Source organism: Cebus imitator, unplaced genomic scaffold (genome assembly GCF_001604975.1).
Source record: "Cebus imitator isolate Cc_AM_T3 unplaced genomic scaffold, Cebus_imitator-1.0 Scaffold277, whole genome shotgun sequence".
NCBI classification, from domain to species: domain Eukaryota; kingdom Metazoa; phylum Chordata; class Mammalia; order Primates; family Cebidae; genus Cebus; species Cebus imitator.
In genome coordinates, this window is record NW_016107592.1 from 971,197 (window position 1) to 994,615 (window position 23,419).

A 23,419-nucleotide genomic window follows, 5' to 3' on the forward strand; every position below is an offset into this window, starting at 1 on the left:
TCCATTTCCATCACCTTTGACCCAGGAACATTAAACATCTCCCACCTGCCCCCGTGTGATCTCCACCCATCTGACTCCTGGCAGCTGTAGGTGTGCTGGTTGAGCAGCCTCCTTTCTGTGAGCCATGCCCTGGGCTGCACAGCATGGCTGCCGATTCCATCTCTTTAGCCTGGCTCTCAGGGCCATGGGTCACTGACTATTGTGCAAAGTGTGTTAAGTAAGGGTCCAAATTGGATTTAGTCTTCTGCAAGATGATGAGACAGCATGTGTAGCTAAAATTTAGAGGATTGGGGTCTCACCGACAGCATCCTCCCCAGGGAGCTTCTTTGAAGGTGTGAGCAAAGCCCTCTGGAGCTAAATGTGCCAGTGGAGGAGACACAGGATGCCAACCAGCCTCTCCCATCACTTCATGCCAAGAGTGTGAGGGTTCATTCCCTTCTTTCTGGGTATCTCAACAACCTCAATCACTATTATTTCCTGAGGCAGGAATCTTATGTCTATGATCATGAATTCTCAGGAAGGTAGGCTGGGGTAATACAGTGGTTCTCAAAGCATGGTCCCTGGACCAGCAGCACTAGCAGCACCTGGAAACTTGTGAGAAGTGCATGTTCTACAGTTCTACTCTAGACCTGCTGAATCAGGAGCCCAAAGGTGGGACCTGCAATCTATGTTTTAACAATATCTTTGGGTGATACCAATGCACACTCAAGTGTCAGACCCACTGGGGTAAGTGGTTCAGAGCAGGGAGTCGGGTTGCCCCAGTCAAAAATCCTGACACCACCATTGTGTGATCTGGGAAGGCTCTCTGTCTCTCAGTTTCCTCGTCCAAAAATTGGGAACAATAAATTACCTGCTACTACGTCACAAGATTATGGCAAGGAAGAGATTTCATGCATGTAAGGCAGTTAGAAAAATGTCTGGCATACAGAACCTGCCCAGGAATGTTAGATACTCTTCATCAAAGGTAGGTATTATTTTCCTGTTACATAGATGAGGAAACTGAGGCTCAGAGAGGTTCATGACTGGCCCCATGCTCCAGAGGTAATGTGGGAGGTCTCACTAGCAACACATCTCATCCCTTTCATTCCTTACGGGTTCCTGCAGTTCATCTGGGGTGTAGGGGTGGGGCCTTATTCAGGGCACCTGTGGGGATTGAGGGTGCCCAGATCTTGGTCATGCCCACATCACTGAGAGCTATGCCTCGAGGTGCCCTGGGCTTGGCTCTGCTGACCCCTCATGCTTTCCTCTTGTGCATTTTGGGTTCTCTCTCTCTCCCTTATGGGATCTATGGTGAAACCAAGCCAAAGGGTTTAACAGGACTTTTTCACCTTGACCCCGCTTTGTCCACAACCAGATGAGCTGGCATTGGTGGAGACACAGTGAGAATTTGGGGTTAAAGACTGTGCCAGAGGAATTTAGTGACAGATTAAAATTCATTCCTGTGGAAAATTGAGAGTAGATTAGCCAAATTGCCTAGACTTGTATGATACTCACGGACTGAGGTCTTTGGGGTAATTAGTAAATTGTGCATGGAACTGGTAAGCAATTAATAAAGGAACGTTTCCTCTTCTACCCGCATGGTTGGACTGGGGTCCTTTGCAGCCTCAGGCAAACTGTTGAGAGTAGTTCTGTCCATTTACTTCCATTCTCCAGAGGTTCAGCACATGGATGGTGATTTAAGATGAGCTCCCCTGAATTAATGCTGTACCCTCAGGCCTGTGGGTCTCTTCGAAGGGGTTAATTCTTCAGACAATCTTGGCCAGTGATTTTTGAAGGTAAGAACCACCTCATATCAAAGTTAGCAATGATTAGGGGAAAAGGCTACTATATCACTGTAAATATGTATTAACTGAGCTACTTTGCAACCATACCTCCTTTTACTGCCTCACATCTCTCCACTGCAAACTGCATGTTCATAGATAAACCACAGGCAAGCAGTCTACATTTACAACATTGGCCTGCATGTGGACTTCTCAAATGCAGTGTGTAAACTAAAATCAGGTTGCTCGTGTATTCATGGTGATTGTTTATTTGCCAGACACTTCTTAAGCCTCATATTTATTCAGTTTTTCCTTTAGGTCACATCAGTGCCAGTGAGTTTAATATATTCTGCTTCTTGGGAGTCAAGGGGTCAGGGATGTGTTCCCTTCCTCCCACATTAGCAAGAAGAAGGACGGTTGTTAAGGATTCTCCTAAAACTTGGGAACAACCCACGGGGGGCCAGGGACACACACTCTGACACCATTTTATGTAAACCCAGACATGCTTCTGCTCATTTTAATTAGACAGATAAAATTAGCAAGGAGATTACGGTAAAAGGAGAAATTAAAAATTAAATGTTAGGTGGAATTTACAAAAGTGAATTGAACAATGAGGTACAATAAGGAATGTAAAGAGAAACACAGACACATTTGAAACATTCCTCGGATGCCACACGGCTTAAGCCAGTCCGCAGGTAAAGCAAGAATTCTCCCTTGTCACTTCTTACAGATTCCAGTGATGTGAAAGAACATTCTCCAGAAACACTTTCCTTCTCCTTTTCTTCAGATGTTATCAGGAATTATTAATCAGTCAGCATCATTCCAGGATGGCCCACACTGCGTCCAATTCAAACCACTCACCTGTTTCCTGTCTGAATTTGCAAACTCTTGAGAGTTTATTCCCCCCACTTTCATTTTTCTCCCTCTCCTCTCTTCCCATTGAGCCAATAGGCCAATTGGGCCAACCAGAAAGCCTAGCCAACACTACATTCCAGCCCCTTTGGATTTCCTAGGGACAAAGACTTCCCAGGTCTTCTTTCTTGTTTGCATCTGTTACGAACAAGCAGAGTCATTTTACAACACAGACATACATATGTGTGCGCTTGCACACGGAAACAGGTTTTTCTTTTTTTCCAATTTGTGGTTTCTTTTTCCTTTTTGCAGAAAATGCAAACAAAAGAAAAACGAGGTTTTCAATTGAAGGTACATCTCTTCTTCAATATGAAGACATTAATTGAATTGGTTGGATCCCCATGCAGTGGTCAGCGAAGTCCTTTGGCAACTGACAGAACAACATCTGGAGACTCAGGAGCTGGGTTTTGTTTGAAGAAACTTCCCTACAGGAGTCATGAGCAGAGGGAAACGAGTGTGGGAGAAAGGAGGGGACTCTCAGGGAGGAGTACAAAAGGAGAAAAGAAAAGAATGTCATTGGTGAGGAAGAAAATGGAACACTGCTTCTGTTTCTTCCCTCTACCTCCTTCCCTTTCTTCCTGTGGATGGACAACTCCAGCCCACTGAGGGTGGGAGCTGAGTTTACTCTTGTTCTCCCGATGCATACTGTTTTGTCTTCACTTCTGTTGAACATCACCTTTTTATATTTTTATTATTATATATTTGGTTTCCCACGGCATCTCAAACATGCTTCTGTCACTGAGAAATGACAGTTGCCTATTTGCAACAGGTCCAGTTGATTCTTCACTGATGGAAATGCATTCCTCAGCTGGGAAGCCTGTATCTCCAGTACATTCCACAGTGGTCAACCTCTGGACCCCCTTGACCTTGGTCCCTTTCCCTCCTCTCCTTACCCAAGAAACAAGAGTTCTCATGCCATTGCCGTTGGTGACTGACTCATCTGGACCCTCATGGAATGAATGCTGTTCAGGATCTTCTTCTGATGGCCTGCCAAGGTGACCCCTATTCTCAGGAGGTCTCTAGGAGGAAACAGCCAGAAAAGAAGTCACTTTAGTGTTAGGTCAGCTTTTCGCAGATCAAAACTCATCACTAAAGCTGTGCTCCCAGGAAGTAGCCATGCTACAAAAGTTCGACTAGCTTAAGTTTACCTAAGTTTTGGCAAGCCCCCAATTAGAGATTTTCCTACTCACTTTCACTTTCTCCCTCTTCTCTAATGCCCCTCCAGCTTAGACAATCCTGAGAGTGCTGTGCCTTGTTCCAGGGATGTACTCCTCATGTACGGGCTCTAAGGCAGCCCCTCACTGTCTCCACAACCCTCAGGTGGGCTGGAATTTCCTTCTGCTATTTTTTAATACACACTCTATGGGGAACTTGGAGTATTAAAAAATAATAGCAGAAGAAAAATAGTCATTCTGTGGAGTTTTCTGCCTAAATCAGTGATCACCCACTGAGACTGAAAAGCTATGGGCCTCACCTGGTCTTCTGATGTTTTCCCCTGAGTTTCCGTTTTCTGCCTCTGTTTCAATTTTAATGTCATGCATTTTTAAGAAGAGTGTTCTCAAAATAACTAAAATATCTGCCCAATCAGGAATCCCAGGAATATGTCCAGGATAGAGCATTGAATTGGATTAATAAGAACAAATTCATGGCTTATAGTTGACCTGAGCTAGACCCATACAATCTTCCTCAGTTAATAATAATACATAACACTGCTTGGGAACATCCCCCGTGCCATGCACTACCTCATTTAAACCTCTGTGAAAGCATTGCATAAAAATAGAGAAACCACTATAAACTCAATGATGATAAAAATTTAACAATAAGCATTTCTTGCATGCATGCTATGAGTAGATAATGGATCAAGTGCTTTGCATGTGCCATTCCATTAACCTCCCATCACAAACTAATGAGATGGGCATTATTATTTATAATGATTTATAAATTATTTATAAACAAGGCAAAGAGGGCTCAGGGAAGTTAAACAATGTGCTCAAGGTCACACAATAGGTAAGCAGTGGTGGAGCTGCTATTCAAATATAAGACGACTTGGTTCTCAGCACTCCTGCAGAGATGCTAGCAGAACTCTTCTAAGGTCCTGACTGTATTTCCTCTAAAGCCCCTCAAACCCAGCACAACTGATCGGACCCTGATGAACCCTTGCTGGATCTCTGTTCACAATGCCTTGGCTCTCCCGCCCCATGCCCCTTTTGGCTGGTCGTCAGTCTCCCAAGGGATGCTGCTGATTGAGATACTCAAAGTGCCCATGTCTTTTTGGCAAATACTTTAGGGAAGCATGCTTGAATTTTGAATTCACAAATTGTCCCACAATCTATTAAGTTGCTCACTTACTTTTCCCATCTTTTACCTCTCAAGAAACAAATTGAATTGCTCTAATACTGTGTAGATGTGTTTTACTTTGAATGAAATCCCTTAATTTACAGTTTTACGTTCCTTTTGGTCTTCCCCTTATCTTTTTCAGGTGATTATTTCCAGACTGAGATAATTCTTTTAGATCCTGGGGTATTACAGGACAATAGCCCCCATATGCAGGCAGATCACAGTGGAAAAATGGAAAACTGTCATCATAAACACCCATTTCTATCCCTGAACCCAGTGTCTCTGATTATCTAGGGGCATCCATTTTCACTCTAAAAGATGGGGAAGCTGGTTTTCCACTGTTAAGTGCTTCTTTTATATTTATTTTTGCTGTCTATTTGACAATTATTCTTAATGGCAGGAACTATCTTTTCTTTGGCATCACCAGGAAATGAATCTAGTTTTTTAAGAAATGTATTCTGATGTTCAGTGAATCTAAAGCTAGACACACAAATCATCTCCCTGGAGAAAGTGGTGGCTCCATCATTTCTGAAAAAAAAAAAAAAAAAGACCTCAGAGACGTGGGGCTGGACTCCAGAAAGACTGACAGGAAATCGTCAGAGTGTCAGGAAGCTGTCCCTGGGGGCTCAGCTACTGGGGTGGATCACCAACGTCCTTTCCTGGGACTCAGCAACTGGTTTACCCCAGTTGCAAGGAGGGAGTCCCAACACCTTACACTGTGCCCGTTGTATAATTGGTGATCAATATGTGTTTGCAAACTGATGGATGAATGGATCTTCTACCATGAGAAATGTGTATTAGAGGCAGCCAGATCCTAAAATATGTGCTATCAGTACACATTTTAGCTTATGGAGCCCATGAAGTCCGTGTGTGTGTTAGAGTTAATTTCCTAGGTAGGATATCTGAGCTTCTGTGAGTACAGAAGGTGAAATCTGACTCTTGCCAACGTTAATCCAGTGGTTCCCAAACTTGCTGCATATTAGAATCACCTGAGGAGCTTTAAAAAACCCTGATGCTCAGATCTCACCACAACTAATCAGAAGGTATGGGAGTGAGAACCAAGCATCAATATTTTTTAAAGGCCCTCAGGTGATTCCAGTGTGCAAGAAAGCCTGGGAACCACTGAGGCCCTGGGGTAGACAGGGAGCACAACATTGAATTGGCAGCCAGAAACGCAGGCTTGTGTCCCAGCTTTGCCACTTGTGAGCATCAATGTCACGTAATTTCAGAATCTGCTGAATGGAAGGGGTGGAACTAGATAAATATTTCCCAGACTACAGTTCTATAAAACCTTGCCCCTCAAAAATATGGTTCTATGGCATTTAATAATTTTAAATGGGTTCCTTTATTTCAGGATTTCTCATGGCCTTTATAATGCTAATATGAGCAGTGAATCTCTAAGAGGTTGATAAAGTGCACAATATTTCCCAAATTTATTTGACTGCGGGACCTTTTTTCCAAGGAGAACCTATTAACATTTCCCACAACAGGTACTTCTCAGAACATTCTTGAGGGAAATGCTGGACCACATGGATTTTTAAGATACTCTGTGGCTCTCATCTTATTTGAATAATTTAATTTTGTGTATTCCTCCAAACTCCTGTGGGAGCTGCAGACTGGTAAATAATTGTGGGGGATGGAAATGCATGCTTATTGACAACTGCTATCTAAGTATAAGGACAAGCTCCCCACACATCTCAGACTATTGCTGAATCACTGCAATGCTTTTCCTGCTATGTTATTTAAAGTACTGGCTGGCTGTGTTCTTTCCATCTGGATGCTCTCTTTGATGAGTTGAGTTTAAAAACTTAAATGGGGAAGAGACTCTGGGTGATTAGGCAAAGACATATGGCTCTGACTTTGAAGAACTCTCATTTGAGGCCAAGAGTGGATCTCTACCTCCCCACCCCACCCTTACATCCCCCTTCATCTTTCCAAGGTGCTCCCCCTCCAGGCCTGGTCTATACAGAGACAGAGCTCCAGGGATGAGGCCAGAAAAAGGACTCACATTATCTGCAATATCAGGGAAGGCGCAGTGACCCCTAATAGTGGTCTGGACAGACAGAGTCTTATCACTTACTCTGATGTCATCTGGGTGACCAGCTGGAGGGAGGTGAAGCCAGCAGTGAGGAAGCTGTCCCTGTACTGGACCATTTTGATGGCGCTGAGCCAGTCATCCACGGTGGTAAAGGCCGTGAAGTCTGGGATGGAGCGGTCGAGCAGGGGCTGGGAAGGCCTGGTGGGACAGAGAGGGGCAGGTGACCACATACGGTGGAGATGCATGGACAGCGCCCTAGTCTGGACTGAGGGCTGACTTCATGGAAGGCAGCATCCCTGATGGGATCAGGATTATCATGGAACCCTGGGCTGAACCTTTCTTCCTCATGGAATCCTAAATCGGCATGACTTCTACATCCAGGTGGCCAGTGTCCCTGTCTCTGGGGACCATCACAGGTCAGTTAACCCAGACAGGTAGATTGACATAGCATTCAGTCTGAAGGGAATGGAAGGCTCCCAACTCCTTTGTAAACCAAAATTTAGGAGCCTCACCATTCAAAGTTATGGCCATTTAAAAAATAGACATATTTTACCACAACCTCCCCAGATATATTGATAACATTTTTTTTCCTAGTTATCCTTAGCTATTTGAAAAGAAATGGAGCAATGAGACCCGTTACTGACCTTCTCTGGCACATTTTCAAAGCAGACATCCAGGTATCCAAACCAGAAATCAGGGTGCTATCTTGACATCTCCCTCACCCTCAGCACCCATGTCCAGTCCTTCACCAAGTCATAAAGATTTCGTCTCTCAAATCCCCAAAACTCATTTACTTGTTTCCACAACCATTATCCTGATTTAAGATATGATTTTCTCTATCATGATCACTGCAGTGTTCTCATACCTGTCTTTCGTCATGCGTGCCTGCTCTCTTCAACATAAAGCCTACACTGTAACTAGATGCTCTTTTAAAATGCACACAGGATCATAGTCAAAGGCTGCTGGCTATGCCCCTGACCATGGAACCACCCACATCTAAGAATAACGGTTTCGCTGGACTCACACGGCGGTGATGGTTGCCACAGTCTTGAGACTTGCCGGGTTCCGGATCATCTTGTCTAGGGTGTTGACAATCTCCGCAAAGCGGGGCCGGCTGTTCCGGTCCTTCTGCCAACAGTCCAGCATGAGCTGGTGGAGAGCAGCTGGACAGTCCATGGGTGGGGGCAGCCGGTAGTCCTGCTCAATGGCATTGATGACCTGCAGTGACACACAGGGGACAGGAGTGATTGGGTGACTGCCACCAGCCAGTCACTCACAAATTATCCCTTTTATAGGGAGCTTCCCAGATCCATGCTGGTGCAGATGCCCTTGCTCTGTGCTCACACACATTCTACTCTAATGGATTTACTATTCACTCCCCCTAGGATTTGGGCTCCTAGAAACCAAGGGTCGCATCTTAGTACTCCTTTATGTCCCTAGCTCCTGGCACAGGCCTGACACACGTGGACCTCTGTAAATATTTGTTGAAGAATGAGCCAATGAACAGCTTGAGCTTCTCCTCTTTTTAAGAAGACATGAGGCCCAATTCTGCATTACTGGAAGCTGGTGGCACCAGGGGTGATAAAACAATGACACATGGGAAACCCAAGGAACCCACTTTTTATAAAGGGTGTCCTCAAAACTTGGGGTGGATTCATTCTTTCATTTGGAAGGAAAGAGAAAGGGAGGAAAGGGATTAGCACGGATGGAGCACTTTCTCCATGCTAGAGACCCTCAAGATGCCTCATCTGCATCATTTGCCATAGTCCTCATGAGGCAGCAACATGAATGGGCTTGGTTAAACAAATTGGTTCAAATCAATGACAATAGTCAAAATAACAAGGTGGTCCAAAATGAATACTGTCAATCAGATTTTGGTAATTTTCACAAACACCAGAGAATAATTTTGTAAAGATTTTAGGAACATTAAGTACTTTGTTTTTCAGATCTTTGTGTTTTTTCATCCACTACGTCTTAACTTCAAATGCACTTAAATCAATCATGCCTGCTCTGTGCTTTTTACATTAGAAAAACTAATTGTAAGTGACCCAAGCACTAAACATATGAATTTAGTATGGTACGCCCATAATGCAACAGAAGGCCTAAAATACAATTCAGGTCTTAAAGTGAGACTACAAAAATCTATCTATTGAAATGGAAATATGCTCAGAGTGTAATAGGCAAAACAGCTGGCGGCAAAACTTCAGGTATAGTATAATCTTGCTTTTGTAAAAAACAAAATAAAAACCAACTATTATACCCATGCATAGAAAGGACCTTGGAAGGATATGCAGCATGGAGTTAACAGCAGTTGACTCTGGATAGGCAGAAATCTGAATGCTTTTTATGGTTTTCTTTTTGCTTATTTGAAACTTTTTATTTTCTATAATAATCCTGCATTGATTTTATATTAAAATAAACAGTTAAAGCATCTTTAACAACAAGGGAAATAATTTGCAGTTCAAGGTTTTTTTGGTGTTTTTGCTTCTACTTGAAAAAAAATCGGATTTATTTCAACTGATCTCTTTTATTTTTTTTTTTACTTTGTAAATCAGTCAAAAAGTGAGTATTTTCACTTAGTTTAGTTTTTACAATTTCTATGCATAGTATGTAGGACATGAGATGGGCATGAAATAACATGATCGCCCAAAGTCACTAGAGATAATCAAGGTGTATCAGTTCTTCCATTCAAAGGGTGAAAAACAAGCGTACAAACCATACCAATTTTATCACTGTATTAAAAAAATCCAGTGACTGGGAATACTCACTTTTGAACAATGTGTTACACAGACAATTTTTTTCCTCCTCTAAACTGTTGTCAATCAAATTCCCCTGCTATCCTCTGAGGACATTTAAACCCCATTTCCCCGTGAGAAAATGGAGGCACTGGAGCAGTGAAGTAACTTGCCCAGGGCCATGCAGCTAGCAAAAGACAGGGCTGGGAATAAATCACAGCGGTGCCTGGTTTTAAGTTTTGAATACTTCAAAAGCTGCATTTCCTAGGCCTCTGTTGGGCTGCCATTGTAATCTCAGCCTGGAGAACAGCCCCTGGAGATGTTTGATGTCTTCTTGGCATGAAACAAGGGTATGGAGCTAAACTAAGTAATCTATGAGAATGAGCAGCTGGGCATCATTCCCATCAACCTGGCTCACACACCCCGCACCCTTACCCAGCTCCTTCCAAGTAACTAGATTGAGGGTCCTGGTCACAGAATCTCCAAGTGGGGTTACCCGTTGAATGGCCCCTGGAACTCTTTCTGGGTTGCATAAGGGCAAGTTAGGTAGGGCCAGCAGGAGGAGCTGGCATCCAAATTCAACCTCACACAGTGCTAGGGGTCCTCAAAGTCTTCCAGTGAAGGGCAGCTAATGTTCCTGGTGGTCCCCTAAGCTAATGGCATCTTCGCCCAGATCATTAGATGGCAGAGCCCCAGGTGCTAATTTTCCTCACTGGCAAGACAGCTCTACTACCTGTCCTGGAAAAAGAAAGAGCACTGGAGTCAGGGCCTTTCTGCAAGAGCACAGCTCCATGGTGTGACCAGCTGACCCAACCTCTTTTGGCAAGGGATCAAGAGAATGGGGTTTATGCACATGCTGAGTCTTCTGCCTGTGAGCTCTAGGCTGAATGGAACTCAATTCTGTTTCCCTTGTTGTGTCCACTGCATGGCATCTCATTGCCTTTTTTTTTTCGAAGACTGTTCTGGTATTTGCTTTTGTATTTCCTCTTTGTCAGTGTGTTTACTTTCTTCTTAAGGGGACATCAAAAAGCCACTGATTTCTCCTTTCTGGGCAGGGCAGCTAGGAGCACAGGTCCATGTGGCTGTGGTGGTGGTAGTACTGCATAGTGCATAGACCTTGGAAACGCGGTTCAAATCCAAGTTCCATTTCTTATTAGCTATAGAACCTGGGGAGAGTCACCTGACTTCCTGAAACTTCACAGATGAGACTGTTACAAAGATTAAATGACACCAAAGCGATGCACGTTGAGCACAGCACAGATGAGTAGTAGGAAGAACCCACATCACACAGAAGGTGTCATTACGGCTGTGTCTATTATAGTAGATGTCTTCCCGGCAAAGAGGGGAGCTACTACTGCTCGGTTTGGAGGTCCAGGAAGATAGCGTTTGAAAAGCAACAAGCACGTTTCTCACTTTCCAGGGCAGAGCATAACCGTGGGAACCCCTTCCCATGTTTGTGTTTAGAAAATGGGACTTTACTCCATTTGTTACTTCTTGTAGGTAATTTTGTTGTTATTACTTGAGCTGATAATCTGGGAGCATTAATGCTTCTCGCATATAGGGAAAAAAATGTCCTTTACCCTTCAGCCCAAAGAAAAAAATACTGATGTTATTCATTGGTATATGGGTAGAATTTATCCACTCAAATCTTTGATTGAAATACTATGCCTCTAGAGATTTTTATTCTCTTCTTTAGAATCTGCGTGTTTTCTAAATTTCTGAGCACATGAAATTTATAGTCAAATTAAAACATCATTATATCAAAAAATAAGTTCAATATTCTAATGGGACTTTGAGATCATTCACTGTCACACTTGCCTTGCTAGCAGGTATGGGGAACAGGGAGGAGGAGTGGAGAAACACCTTCATTCTGGCCATCTGATGATGGCTCTAAATGCCAGGGACCAGGTTTGAACTGTATGAAAAGATATGGCCTAAGGTTCGAGACACAGGGTGTCCTACTAAATAGAGTTGAAAACTAAAGTGAATTCTGAGCCCCTTTCATCGGTCCATAAGAAGATGAGACAAATGGCTACTGAGAAGACTGAAGATTAGAATGCAATCATATGGCATCTCCATAGAGAAGCAAGAGTAAAGGTATGGGGGTGAGGAAGCCAGTCTAGGCAACTGTTATCCAGAGCTCACTGATGTCTCACTTTGAAAGGTCAGCAATAGCCTTTTTGGCCATTGTAAAGGCCAGCATAAGCAAATGTCCTGGGATCTAATTAAAGGGGCAGGGAGGAGGGGGTGAGGGGTTGCCTTTATTCACCTGTACTGAGAAATGGTAGGTGCGGGGGTGGGGGTGGGGTGGGGTGGTGGGGGGGTAGGAGGTGGGTTTGGTAGGGATCAGGTGCAGGTAGTCTCACCCCAGGTGCTCTCTGGAACTGGAGGGAGTGACTAGAACTCCTCTGGAAAATGGGTAGGGCCCTTCCCCTTGCCCTTGCCTTTTCAGGGGCTGCCCCCAGCTGCCTCCAGACATGTATTTCCCATTAGTGAGTCAGGCTGTGGGTGGTGCTCTACTCATCCTTGCACTGGGGAGAGGGAAGTGGAGGAGCTCAGAGCAGTGGAGAAACCAGGGCAGAGTGGGTTAAGTCACGCTCTGATGTTTCAATAAGACTGCAGCTCCTCTCCACAGACACTGCCACTCTCATTATCTCTGTCGATCACATCCAAGCAGCAGAACTTCCAAGTTGCTCTCTCTGGCTGACAAACTCTCTGTACATGTTCAAAGACCTTCCGGGGCTCTGGAAGCCTAATTACCAGCACTCCGACTTGCCTCTGCAATTCTCTTCCTTAAAACCTTTCAATTGTCATCTGTAAAATCCTTTACCACCACCACCTTGGCAGTTTCTGATGAGTGAGGCTTCAGCCCAGCAGCTGGGAGCCCCTACTGGCTCTCTCCCAGGCCAGGTTGTAAGAAGCTTTCTGAATGGGCATGAAGTCACCTCTCGCCTCCCACGGGGAGCAAAATTGCTCTTGAGACAATGCTTAGTGGCTTTATCTTGAATAAGCACAGCAAAATTAGAATAAACTGCTACTGTACAGATGTTCTCATTCCCTCTGAGACCCATCTCAAATGTCAAATATCCAGGAAGTCTTACCTTACCTCCTCCACTCAAATGTTCTCAGAGTTTCATGTTTATGCCACTGGACGGTAAAACCCTCACAAATAGGACCAGCAAGCACAGTGCTTAGTCACAACTAGCATACAATGACTGTGTATTAAATAATAATTTGGGAATTCTGGAAGTCTAAAATCAGAAATTTTACTTGTTTTCAGCATTGACAGAAAATATCTTGAATGTGCAATCTTGCTTGTCAGACAGTTTTGCAATTCATTCTGTATGTGCTGAATTGTTCTTAATAAGATTAAGGTCTTGGGCAGGATAAGATGGGTCTGATTTTTCTTTTGTCTTTTTTTTTTTTTTGAGACACAGTCCTGCTCTGTCACCCAGGCTGGAGTGAAATGGTGCAAACCCGGCTCACTGCAACCTCCGCCCCCAAGGCTCAAGTGATTTTCGTGCTTCAGCCTCCCGAGTAGCTGGGATTACAGGCGTGCGCCACCATGCCTGGCTAATTTTTGTATTTTTATCAGAGGCAAGGTTTCATCATATTGATCAGGCTGGTCTCAAACTCCTGGCCTCAAGCAATCCACCTGCCTTGGCCTCCCAAGATGCTGGGACTACAAGCGTGAGCCACTATGTCCTGCTGGGTCTGATTTTTCTAGCTAACATGTTAGATTCATCTAGCAGCTGGCATAGACAGAACCAGGGTGCAGCTGATTTCATGAAAGCAGCCTTTGCACTAACTCCACCACTTACTGATTTGACACGCTCCAGGAGCGGAGGCAAGCTGTTGCTAATCACAGATAATACAGGACCTAGACACTACCCATGGTTGGCTTTGGGACCTGGTTAAGGGATGCAGCCATTTCACCCAATCCAGGCTGCAGTCACTCTGCCCATGGCAACAGGGAGTGCTTCATAGAAGTACCCCAGCTCCTCTTTCCACAGTCTCTCTGGGAAATTGCCACCTTTCTCAATCTTCTGAGCAGCTGCCATGACACTAAACCTCTGGCAGGACAGGAAGCTTGCTGATTCCACAGCTTACAAGTTCCTCCATGTCCACCCTAGCACAGAGTGGGTTATAGTGTGGTTGGCTGCCCAGTGGACTCAAATCTGAACTGGGGACCATTCTTCCTCTTTTAACTGTAAGTTGAGAAGGATAAAAACTGCCCCCTTCACAACGTGATGGGAAGAGCTAGCAGAGAACACAGGTATGCAGCTTTGCAAATTGTAACCCCCTCAGCTCCAAGGAGAGGGTATGTATTCAAAATACAAAAGAGGCCTCATTCCTGGACATCAGCTAAGGGTGAGAGGTGTTGAAATTCAGGCAGGACTTTCCATTGGAAACTTATCAAAGCAAATCATCCTAAAAAGCTTCCTCATCTTTTAGTAAGTATAGAGCAAAGGTTCTCATGTGAAATATCCCCAAAGGCCTCTACCTGAAGCATCTTAGATGACCCTTCTCTTCCTTTCACACCCTTTTCCCTTGAGGGCATCCTGGGGGAGTGTTGACCTTCCTGCAGACAGGGTCCCTCTCCTGTGGCCCATCTAAAGCCAACCGGCTTTGGAAAGCTCTCCATCTCTTCCTTCACCAATAACGTGATATGGGATCATAGAAGAGTTAATTCTCGGGTAAGAAGGGCTCTTTACAATTCCTCTCTTTAAAGCTAAGAGGTGCAAGTCCTACACAGAAACTGCAACTGGCTCAATAGAGCACAGCCATCAGAGGCAGAGCAGGATGGGAACCCAGGCCCTGGCCCTCAGTCCAATGCCTCCTTCCCCTCTGTCATGCATGGGAAAGGAAAACACAGAACCTGAATGCTTAGAAGTAGGGTAGACTTTACTGCTTAATTTGGGGCTGATCTATTCATGATCCTCAGCCATTTGGAAAGAGCCCGTTATCTCTTGGGTTGGGGTCTGTGGCCTGGGCACCTCTACAGGCTTTGTTAAAGTCATAGGGACTTTCACACCTCCATGCTGGGATCTTTGATTAGTTACAACATCCAGGTTAAGGGTGTCCCTATATCCCCTACCCTGAACACTGCAGGTTCAGATTATGAGGCTGTGAGCTGAAAACAGAAGGAATTGGTATGCTACTGCCTTTGGGATCCCTTTGATGGGGGTTTGTGGCAATCAAGTGCTGCTGACACTCACATCTTGGTTGGACATATCCCAATAGGGTCTCTCTCCAAATGACATGACTTCCCACATGACGATCCCATAACTCCAAACGTCGCTGGCTGAAGTGAACTTGCGGTAGGCAATGGCCTCTGGAGCTGTCCATCTCACGGGGATCTTCCCTCCCTGAAAGAAGGAGAAAGCATAGTCAGCCCAACCATCAGGTTTCTAGTTGAAGGCAGGCAATAAAAATCTTGGCATGCACGTTCTTCCAGACCCTCACTCCCATATCTTGTGAATTAGGACAGACAGGCTCTTCTTGCCTCATGCATAAGCTATGTTGCTGTGCCTACTTAGAGAAGCTCAAGGTGACCAGTATGCCTGTGCTGGCCTCTAGCCTTATGTGGACACACCACATGTGCCCTGGTACACTATATACTGATTCCAGTGTTCCTGCAGGGGAGGTGGGTGGGAGGAGAGAGTGTAACTGTCATAAACTCACTGGAACTACCCGAGATTGTTTATATGAGATACAAGTTACGGTTGTCTTTGTTCACTGGCAATGTAAAAGCTAACACATTTGAATTAGAAGAAATCGCAGTGATACAAAAGGAAAGAGTGATGAGGCATGCCTGCTGGAGGGCCCTGCCACTACAAGGTCATACTGTGCTGCCCTCTGCCCCATTTTCGTTGCATTCGACCCCTGGGGAGCAGGTTATCTGCACCAGTAGCATGCAGATAGCTCCAGGCTTCACAGACGTTTAATGGTCCCAGTGCTGTGGTCTTTCTACATGCTGGCTGTCCTGTCAGCCCTTCTTTGGAGGTCAAGATCCAAGAGGCTGGAGACGCCCTTTTCTATAGGGCCACTTTTAGGCTTGTTTCTCCTTCTTGCCTCCAATCCCACACTGGAAGTTTCTAAATTGGCTCTCTGCTTGGCCCTCAGCTTGCCCGCCAGACCTTAGCCAGTTTTGTTTACCTAAGGGATTCACAGCTATCCATTTGTTCATTCATCTCATCAGCAAACAGGAAATAAGCACCACTTTGTGCCAGGCCCTGCTGAGAAGCTGGGGTCCCAGAAACGAGCGTGTCCCTGCCCTCAAGCTGAACAGGACAGTGGGGAGGCAGAAAAGAAAACAGAAACTTAAAATATATTGTTAAAAACATTGAAAAGTGAGGAAGGTGAATATGAGAGTGGGTACAAAGTGTTCTGAAAACCAGAGGAGACTCCCTAACACAGGGGAGGGTCAGGGAAGGCAGGCAGGAGCTGTTAGAGAGGCAGTTTCTGGTGTGCTGAAGAACTCCTGGAGCCTTTGGCTGGGTTTGGATACCAGCACTGCTCTCTTCTACCTGTATGATGGGGGTAAATAACCTACCTCTCCGTGCCTCAGTTTCTCATCAGCACGTACACAGCCCAGTGTTAACTATTATTTTCACTATACTGAGCCCTAGAGAACAAGTTGAAGGTAACCAGGCAAAGTGCCTGGAGGAGGGAAGTCCGGGCAGAGAGCAGCCTGTGCAAAGGCCCAGGGTAAGAGAGAGGCTGGGAAGTGCACGCAATCCACAGTGGCTGAAGCACGGAGTTCCTAAGGGGGAAGCAACGGGAGGTGAGCGTGGAGCAGACAGCTGGCACGGCCTGTGCTGTCCAGCATCAGTGCCCATTACAGGTGTTAAAGGGGGTGCTCGCCAAGGCTGCCCTCCAAAACTCATCACTCCCTATAGCAAATATGACCCCCCTTTTCAGTTATTCGTGCCAAATGCGAGGATTTCACCCCATCGTGCTTTTCCTCATGCCTGGGCTCTGTCTCACTCCGTAATACACGGAACATAAGGCCGTCGGCTGCGGCAGTAACAGCACAGAGCAGGGACGGCAGCTCCCTCGCTCCCCTCCTCATTTGCCTCATGTCTTCACTGAAAGAGGATATTTTTATGCTGCCCATTCTTACAATCTGCTCAAGTCACCCAAGATACATGGTTGACGTTAGCAAAAATACTGTAAAAATGTAAAACTGGTTAACCCGAGCTAGGGAGAAAAAAAAAGGAGCAAACAGCAGTGTATTTTCATCTGGTTTCCTATCCGGGCCCTGGGAGAAATAAAGGCAACCAAGCTGCACCTCCCCAGGCACACATTCCACTTTCTGCAAAGAAGACAGTCCTGATTTCCCCTGAGAATGGTGGCAGGCTTTTGTGGCAGGGGAGATGTCCTCAGCACATATGCCAGCTACACGACAAATGCCTGGAGGGCATGCTGCTCAGACTGTGGCTGCAACAGGACTCCCTGTTCTCATCAACCCCCGAACATGAATGAATTTATTGGTTCTATCTACATGGTACCCACAGCTAGGAAGAGAGGTGGAGAATTCATCCAGGGAAGCAGAAGCTACTAAATACCTGGAGGTCAGTGTCTGATGGTGCAGAGACCCCAGGTTGTGTGTTGCATTAGGGGAGGTGCTGTTGTCACACCTCGAGATGGCCTGGGCTCCCCCAGAAAAGACGGGCTTTGGTTCTCTCAAAATACCTGGGTTAAGTGAGGTAGGAGAGTGTAGGAGTTTAATTAGTATACTCCTGTGTGCGTGCGTGTGTGTGTGTGTGTGTGTGTGTGTGTGTGTGTGAGAGAGAGAGAGAGAGAACGAGATTCTGTGTGAGAATGTATCAATCTGTGTGTAGGAGTGGGAGACAGAGAAAACTTGGCAGTGTAGGTCTGTGAGAAAAATAGAGTTAGGGCTTATCTTTTGTGTGTGTTTGTGTCAGAAAGGGGAGGGGAGATGACAGTGTGGCTCTTCTGAATTTCAAAGAGGTGATTTGGGAGTCTGAGAGTGTCCTCCTCTGCCAAGTCTGGAGCAAACCCCAGGGGCTGTCAGTGATAGCTGTGGAGCCGCTCCCTCTTGCCTGGAAAGTGGAAGTGCCTGGCCCACGGCAAGGAGCCTCCAGCCCTCCTGCAACCTTGCACTGCTGGGCCTCACTGAACACTGAGCTTGGCCTGTCACTGCCGCCCCCTCCATCCCAGCAGGTGGCCAAGCCTTCGAGAAGAGCCCCTGGACAGGCAGGTGACAGCTTGTCATGGCAGGCTCTCCTGCTCAGCTGGAGAGAAGGGGGACACTGACCTGGGAGGCAGAACAAAAGGAAATGCAAAGTAAGGGGAGCACAAGAGTGGGCACTTTTTTCCCAGGAATTTTAAGCCTTCCCTCCATCTTTCCAAGCATTGTTGTCAGTGTTGCCTTCTGGTGCTCAGAGGTAATCATGGTGATGATGAATGATATCATCAATATCAATAATTGACATAATTAATATTATCAAGTGATAATTATAAGTTGTCTTTAATTATGTGAAAGGAAATCTATTAATTTAGAGGACGGTGACCAGCCCTGTGGAGGGAAGCAGAAGAAAAGGAAGTGGGACCGTGCTGCAGCAGGCAGGGTTCTGCCAGCCAGGTGTCTGCTGCTACTGCATGAGGAAGCCGGACCAGATGCCAGGGCCAGCACAGCCGTGTGACTGTGAAGTCCTCTAAGAGACCCCGGCTACCCAGTGCAGGCACGGGGAAGGGGCATAGAAGAGTGCTTGCTCTATTGGGTGGTGGGGAACATCAGGGGAAAATTCTCAGGGCAGTGAAGAACGCATGGTGCCCACTGGAAAGGAATCTGCATTCATACGGGCACAGAAGTGCTGACACTGGGCTTGAGGAGAGCACTGTCCCTGGCACGGGTTTCTGCAGGTACCAGATGGCTTGCTTCCCCCGAAGGAAGCTAAGGGCATGGGTCTGCTTTTTGCAGGGACCGGGTTTCCCTAGAGCTGCCGCAGGGGTCGATGTTAGAACATGGGGGAGGGAGAAGAGGAAAAGAGGAAGAGGCAGCTCACTATCATCAGGGGTCTGAGCTCCCTTCAAGACTTCATACACACCTTCCATACAGAGCTTTGCATTGAATGGTTGTGTTGCCACAAATTCTTCAAATGTCTGAAAACCACTGCTTCAGAGTAATTATGTCTTAACTCAGATTTAAGATAAACTTGAGATTTTGTGTGTGTGTGTGTGTGTGTGTGTGTAGGATTTGGTGAACTAAGAAAGATATCTGGCAGTGAATTAATCCTAACCCAGCCATTTTCAAGGTCATCTGCTGACCCACAACCACACCTGCCAGCAGGTGTGATGCCAACAGGTAGAAGCTCTTGGTATGAGGCACTTTAGTCCCTCCGTCTCAGACAGCCTGCAGCAAGCATCTACGTAGCACCCATTCTGTGTTTAGTACCCTGCTGGGGACTTGGTAATGATGAGCCTCAGCCCTACTCTCAATGGGCAATGGATGTCCCTAACACCATCCAGCCAGCACACTGTCTTGCCACAGTGAGATTACATAAGCACAACACACAGCTTTGGTTCTAGAGCCCACCCAAGTATGAAGTTTTCCAGGCCAAGGTACAGGCATATGACCGATTCCTTCTGCTAATTACTTATTGTGGAGAAGCCCAGAGGGCAGTACTTCTATGTGTCTGGGCATTGCTACAGCACTTTTCTCGACCATCTTGTGTGAGACAAAGTCTCAATGGGATTATGGCAGAAATCCGGCTATTCATGAATATTGAGTATTGTGTTCATGGACTTGTTCAACAAACATTTCAGTTGTGCAGCATGAGAGAATCCACTTGAAGTTTGGAAGTGGCAGGTTCATGGCTGAGTGTATCATGCAATGGGTCTGAGTTTCACAATGTCTGCTATTCCAAAAGGCTTATAATATATAAAATATATTGAGGTTGTTGTGACAATCCAACATAATAGATATTTAAATCATACAATATATTCTTATTATCATTAAACAATAAATTATTGAATGTTGTGTATTGAATTATATCCCCACAAAAGGCATGTTAAAGTCCTAACCTGTGATACCTGTGAATATGATCTTATTTGGAAATGGGGTATTTGCAAATATAATCAAATCAAGTTAAGATGAAATCATACTGGATTCAGACGAGCTCTAAATTTCATGCCGGCATCCTTATAAGAAGGCCAAATGAAAATATAGCAACACACTGGGGAGAACACTATGTGAAGATGGAGGTAGAGATGGGCTGGTGCATCTCCAAGACACGTTACATCAAGGATTGATGGCAACTAAGAGAGGGGGATAGTATAGATCCTCCCTAGAGCCTTCCAAGGGAGAATGGCCCTGCCAACACCTTGATCTCAGACTTCTAGCCTCCAGAACTGTGATAGAATAAATTTCTGTTTAAAGCTCTTCAATTTCTGATACTTAGTTATAGAAGCCATGAGAGACTAATACATTCAGTATACACAATTTTATCAGATACTAGTTTAAAAATACCATTGTTAAGTTCCTAGGTGGCAGAACCATCATGGACTACTATTAGGGGGCAGGGGGATTCGGGAGTGAGGGGTACCTCCAACACTTTTTATCAAAGCCCCTCAGTTAGCCACAGGACACCCTCTAATATTTCATCAGTGCCATTGATCAGACCTTAGCCACAGTTCATACCTTGAAGCACTGCCCTTTGTCATCATGCCTGAGGGAGAATTCTATCCTCACTCTACCATCAATGTCCCCAGACTCACGTGGCCACTCCAGGCATAGGTAAATGCACAACACTGGCTGAAGGCAAGGCCAATACACCTTTCCTTTGATGACTCAGAAGGCCTAGCCCAGTGGTTCTCAAGCTTGGTTACCTAGTGGAATCACCTGGGGGAAGTTTGTTTGTTTGCTTGTTTTTAATGCCTTGAGTATTCTAATTTATTAGAATTTCTCAGAGTCGTGCCCAAGCATTGGTAGGTTTTAACATGTTTCAGGTGATCTGAACGTTGGGCCATTAGTCACAGCTACTGGCTGGAGCAGTGGTTCTCAAATTCGAATGTGTATCAGAATCTACTGGAGGGCTCATAAAACTGGTTCTAACCCAGACTTTTAAATTTACTAGTTCTGGGATAGGGCCTGAGAATTTGTATTTCTAACAAATTCCCAGTGTGGTTCTCACACTTTGAGAGCTGCTGACATAGATCAGTCCGACATAAGTCATGGATTGCTTTAGGATTTATCTTAAATACAAACTCTGATAATTGTTAGTGCCTTGGTTAAGAAGGATTCTGAGGCTTCATGACTGGGCTCAACAAGGCGTTATGACTAATGACTACATGTAATCACCTGAAGCACATTCAAATCATGCGTGCTCAGGAACCATTCCCAGAGACTCTTAAATTAGAATACTCAAGGCATTAATAAAAAAGACAAAACTTTCCCCAGGTGACTCCAGTGGGCAACCATGCTTGACAACGACTAGGCTAGGCCTGCTGGGTATGGAGAGAAGAGGGGTATTGGTCTTGATGAGCAAAGTCTGCCTTGGGTGAGGAAGTGGGTAGCTGTTTGCATGGCAAGTGATATGATTTGGCTGTGTTCCCATCCAAATCTCATCTTGAATTGTAGTTCCCATAATCCCCACTTGTTGTAGGAAGGACCCAGAAGGAGATAATTTAATCATGGGGGTAGTTACCTTCATGTGTTCTCATGACAATGAATGAGTTCTCACAAGATCTGTTGGTTCTATAAGGAGCTTTTCCCTTCTTTTGCTCAGCACTTCTCCTTCCTGCCACCATGTGAAGAAGGCACATGTTTGCTTCCCCTTCTACCATGATTGTAAGTTTCCTGAGGCCTCCCCAGTCATGATGAATAGTGAGTCAATTAAACCTCTTTCCTTTACAAATTACCTCATCTTGGGTATGTCTTTATTAGCAGTGTGAGAACAGTCTAATATAGTAAATTGGTACCAGTAGAGTGGGGTGCTGCTATCAGGATACCCAAAAATGTGGAAGCGACTTTGGAACTTGGTAACAGGCAGAGGTTGGAACAGTTTAGAGGACTCAGAAGAAGACACGAAAATATGGGAAAGTTTGGAACTCCCTAGAGACTTGTTGAATGGCTTTGACCAAAATGCTGATAGTGATATGGACAATGAAGTACAGGCTAAGGTGGTCTCAGATGGAGATGAGGAACTTGTTGGGAACTGGAACAAAGGTGACTCTTCCTGTGCTTTAACAAAGAGACTAGCAGCTTTTTACCCGTCCTAGAGATCTGTGGAACTTTGAACTTGAGAGAGATAATATGGGGAATCTGGCAGAAATTTCTAAGCAGCAAAGCATTCAAGAAGAAGCAGAGCATAAAAGTTTGCAGCCGGATCATGAGATAGAAAAGAAAAACCCATGTTCTGGGAAGAAATTCAAGCAGCTGCAGAAATTTGCATAACTAATGAGGAGCTGAGTGCCAATCACCAAGACAATGGGAAAAATGTCTCCAGGGCATATCAGAGACCTTCACCACAGTCCCTCCCATCACAGACCTGGAGGCCTAGGAGGAAAAAATGTTTTCTTGGATCAGGTCTAGGTCCCCCCTCTACTGTGTGCAGCCCTGGAACTGTGTCCCAGCTGCTCCAGTGATGGCTGAAAGGGGCCAAGGTACAGCTCAGGCCATTGCTTCATAGGGTGCAAGTCCCAAGCTTTGGCAGCTTCCACGTGATATTGGTCCTCCAGGTGTGCAGAAAACAAGAATTGAAGTTTGGGGACCTTTGTCTAGATTTCAGAGGATGTATGGAAATGCCTGGATGTCCAGGCAGAAGTTTGCTGCAGAGGCAGAGCCCTCATGCAGAACCTCTGCTAGGGCAGCAAGGAAGGGAAATGTGGGGTTGGAGCCCCCACACAGAGTCCCCACTGGGACACTGTCTGGTGGAGCTGTGAGAAGAGGGCCATCATCCTCCAGAACCTAGAATGGTAGATCCACTGACAGCTTGTACTGTACACTTGGAAAAGCTGTAGACAATGCCAGCCTGTATAAACAGCTAGAAGGTGAGCTGTACCCTGCAAAGCTAAAGAGGTGGAGTTGCCCAAGGCTCTCAAGCAGGGAGGCCACCTCTTGTATCAGCATGATCTGTATGTGAGACATGGAGTCAAAAGATATAATTTTGGAGCTTTAAGGTTTAATAACTGCCCACTGGATTTTGGACTTGCATGGGACCTAAAGCCCCTTTGTTTGGCCCATTTCTCTCCTTTGGAACAGGTGTATTTACCCAATGCCTGTAGCCCCAATGAAACTAGGAAGTAACTGACTTGCTTTTGATTTTACAGGCTCATAGGTGGAAGGCACCTGCCTTGTCACAGATGAGACTTTGGACTTGGACTTTTGGGTTAATGCTGGAATGAGTTAAGATTTTGGGGGACTGTCAGAAGGGCATGATTGTGTTTTGAAATGTGAGAACATGAGATTTGGGAGAGGCCAGGGGTGGAACCATGGTTTGGCTATACCCTCACCTAAATCTCATCTTAAATCATAGTTCCTATGATCCCTATGTGTTGTAGTAGGGACCCAGTGGGAGGTAATTTAATCATGGAGGCAGTTACCCTCATGCTGTACTTGTGATAGTGAATGAGCTCTCACAAGATTTGATTATTTTATAAGGGTTTTC

General features: G+C 45.4%; 1 protein-coding gene across 1 annotated transcript in view; it reads right to left on the reverse strand.

The window, feature by feature from the left end:
* Positions 1-2,250: 2,250 nt before the first annotated feature.
* EPHB1 (EPH receptor B1) overlaps positions 2,251-23,419 on the reverse strand; it is a 436,567-nt gene continuing 415,398 nt past the window's right edge. Inside the window, exons 13-16 of the mRNA XM_017501026.2 lie at positions 15,002-15,151; positions 8,072-8,265; positions 7,090-7,245; positions 2,251-3,691 (exon numbers count right to left, since the gene is read on the reverse strand). Coding sequence (XP_017356515.1) covers positions 3,583-3,691; positions 7,090-7,245; positions 8,072-8,265; positions 15,002-15,151 — 609 coding nt within the window. The 3' untranslated portion in view covers positions 2,251-3,582. The remainder of the gene's footprint in view (positions 3,692-7,089; positions 7,246-8,071; positions 8,266-15,001; positions 15,152-23,419) is intronic.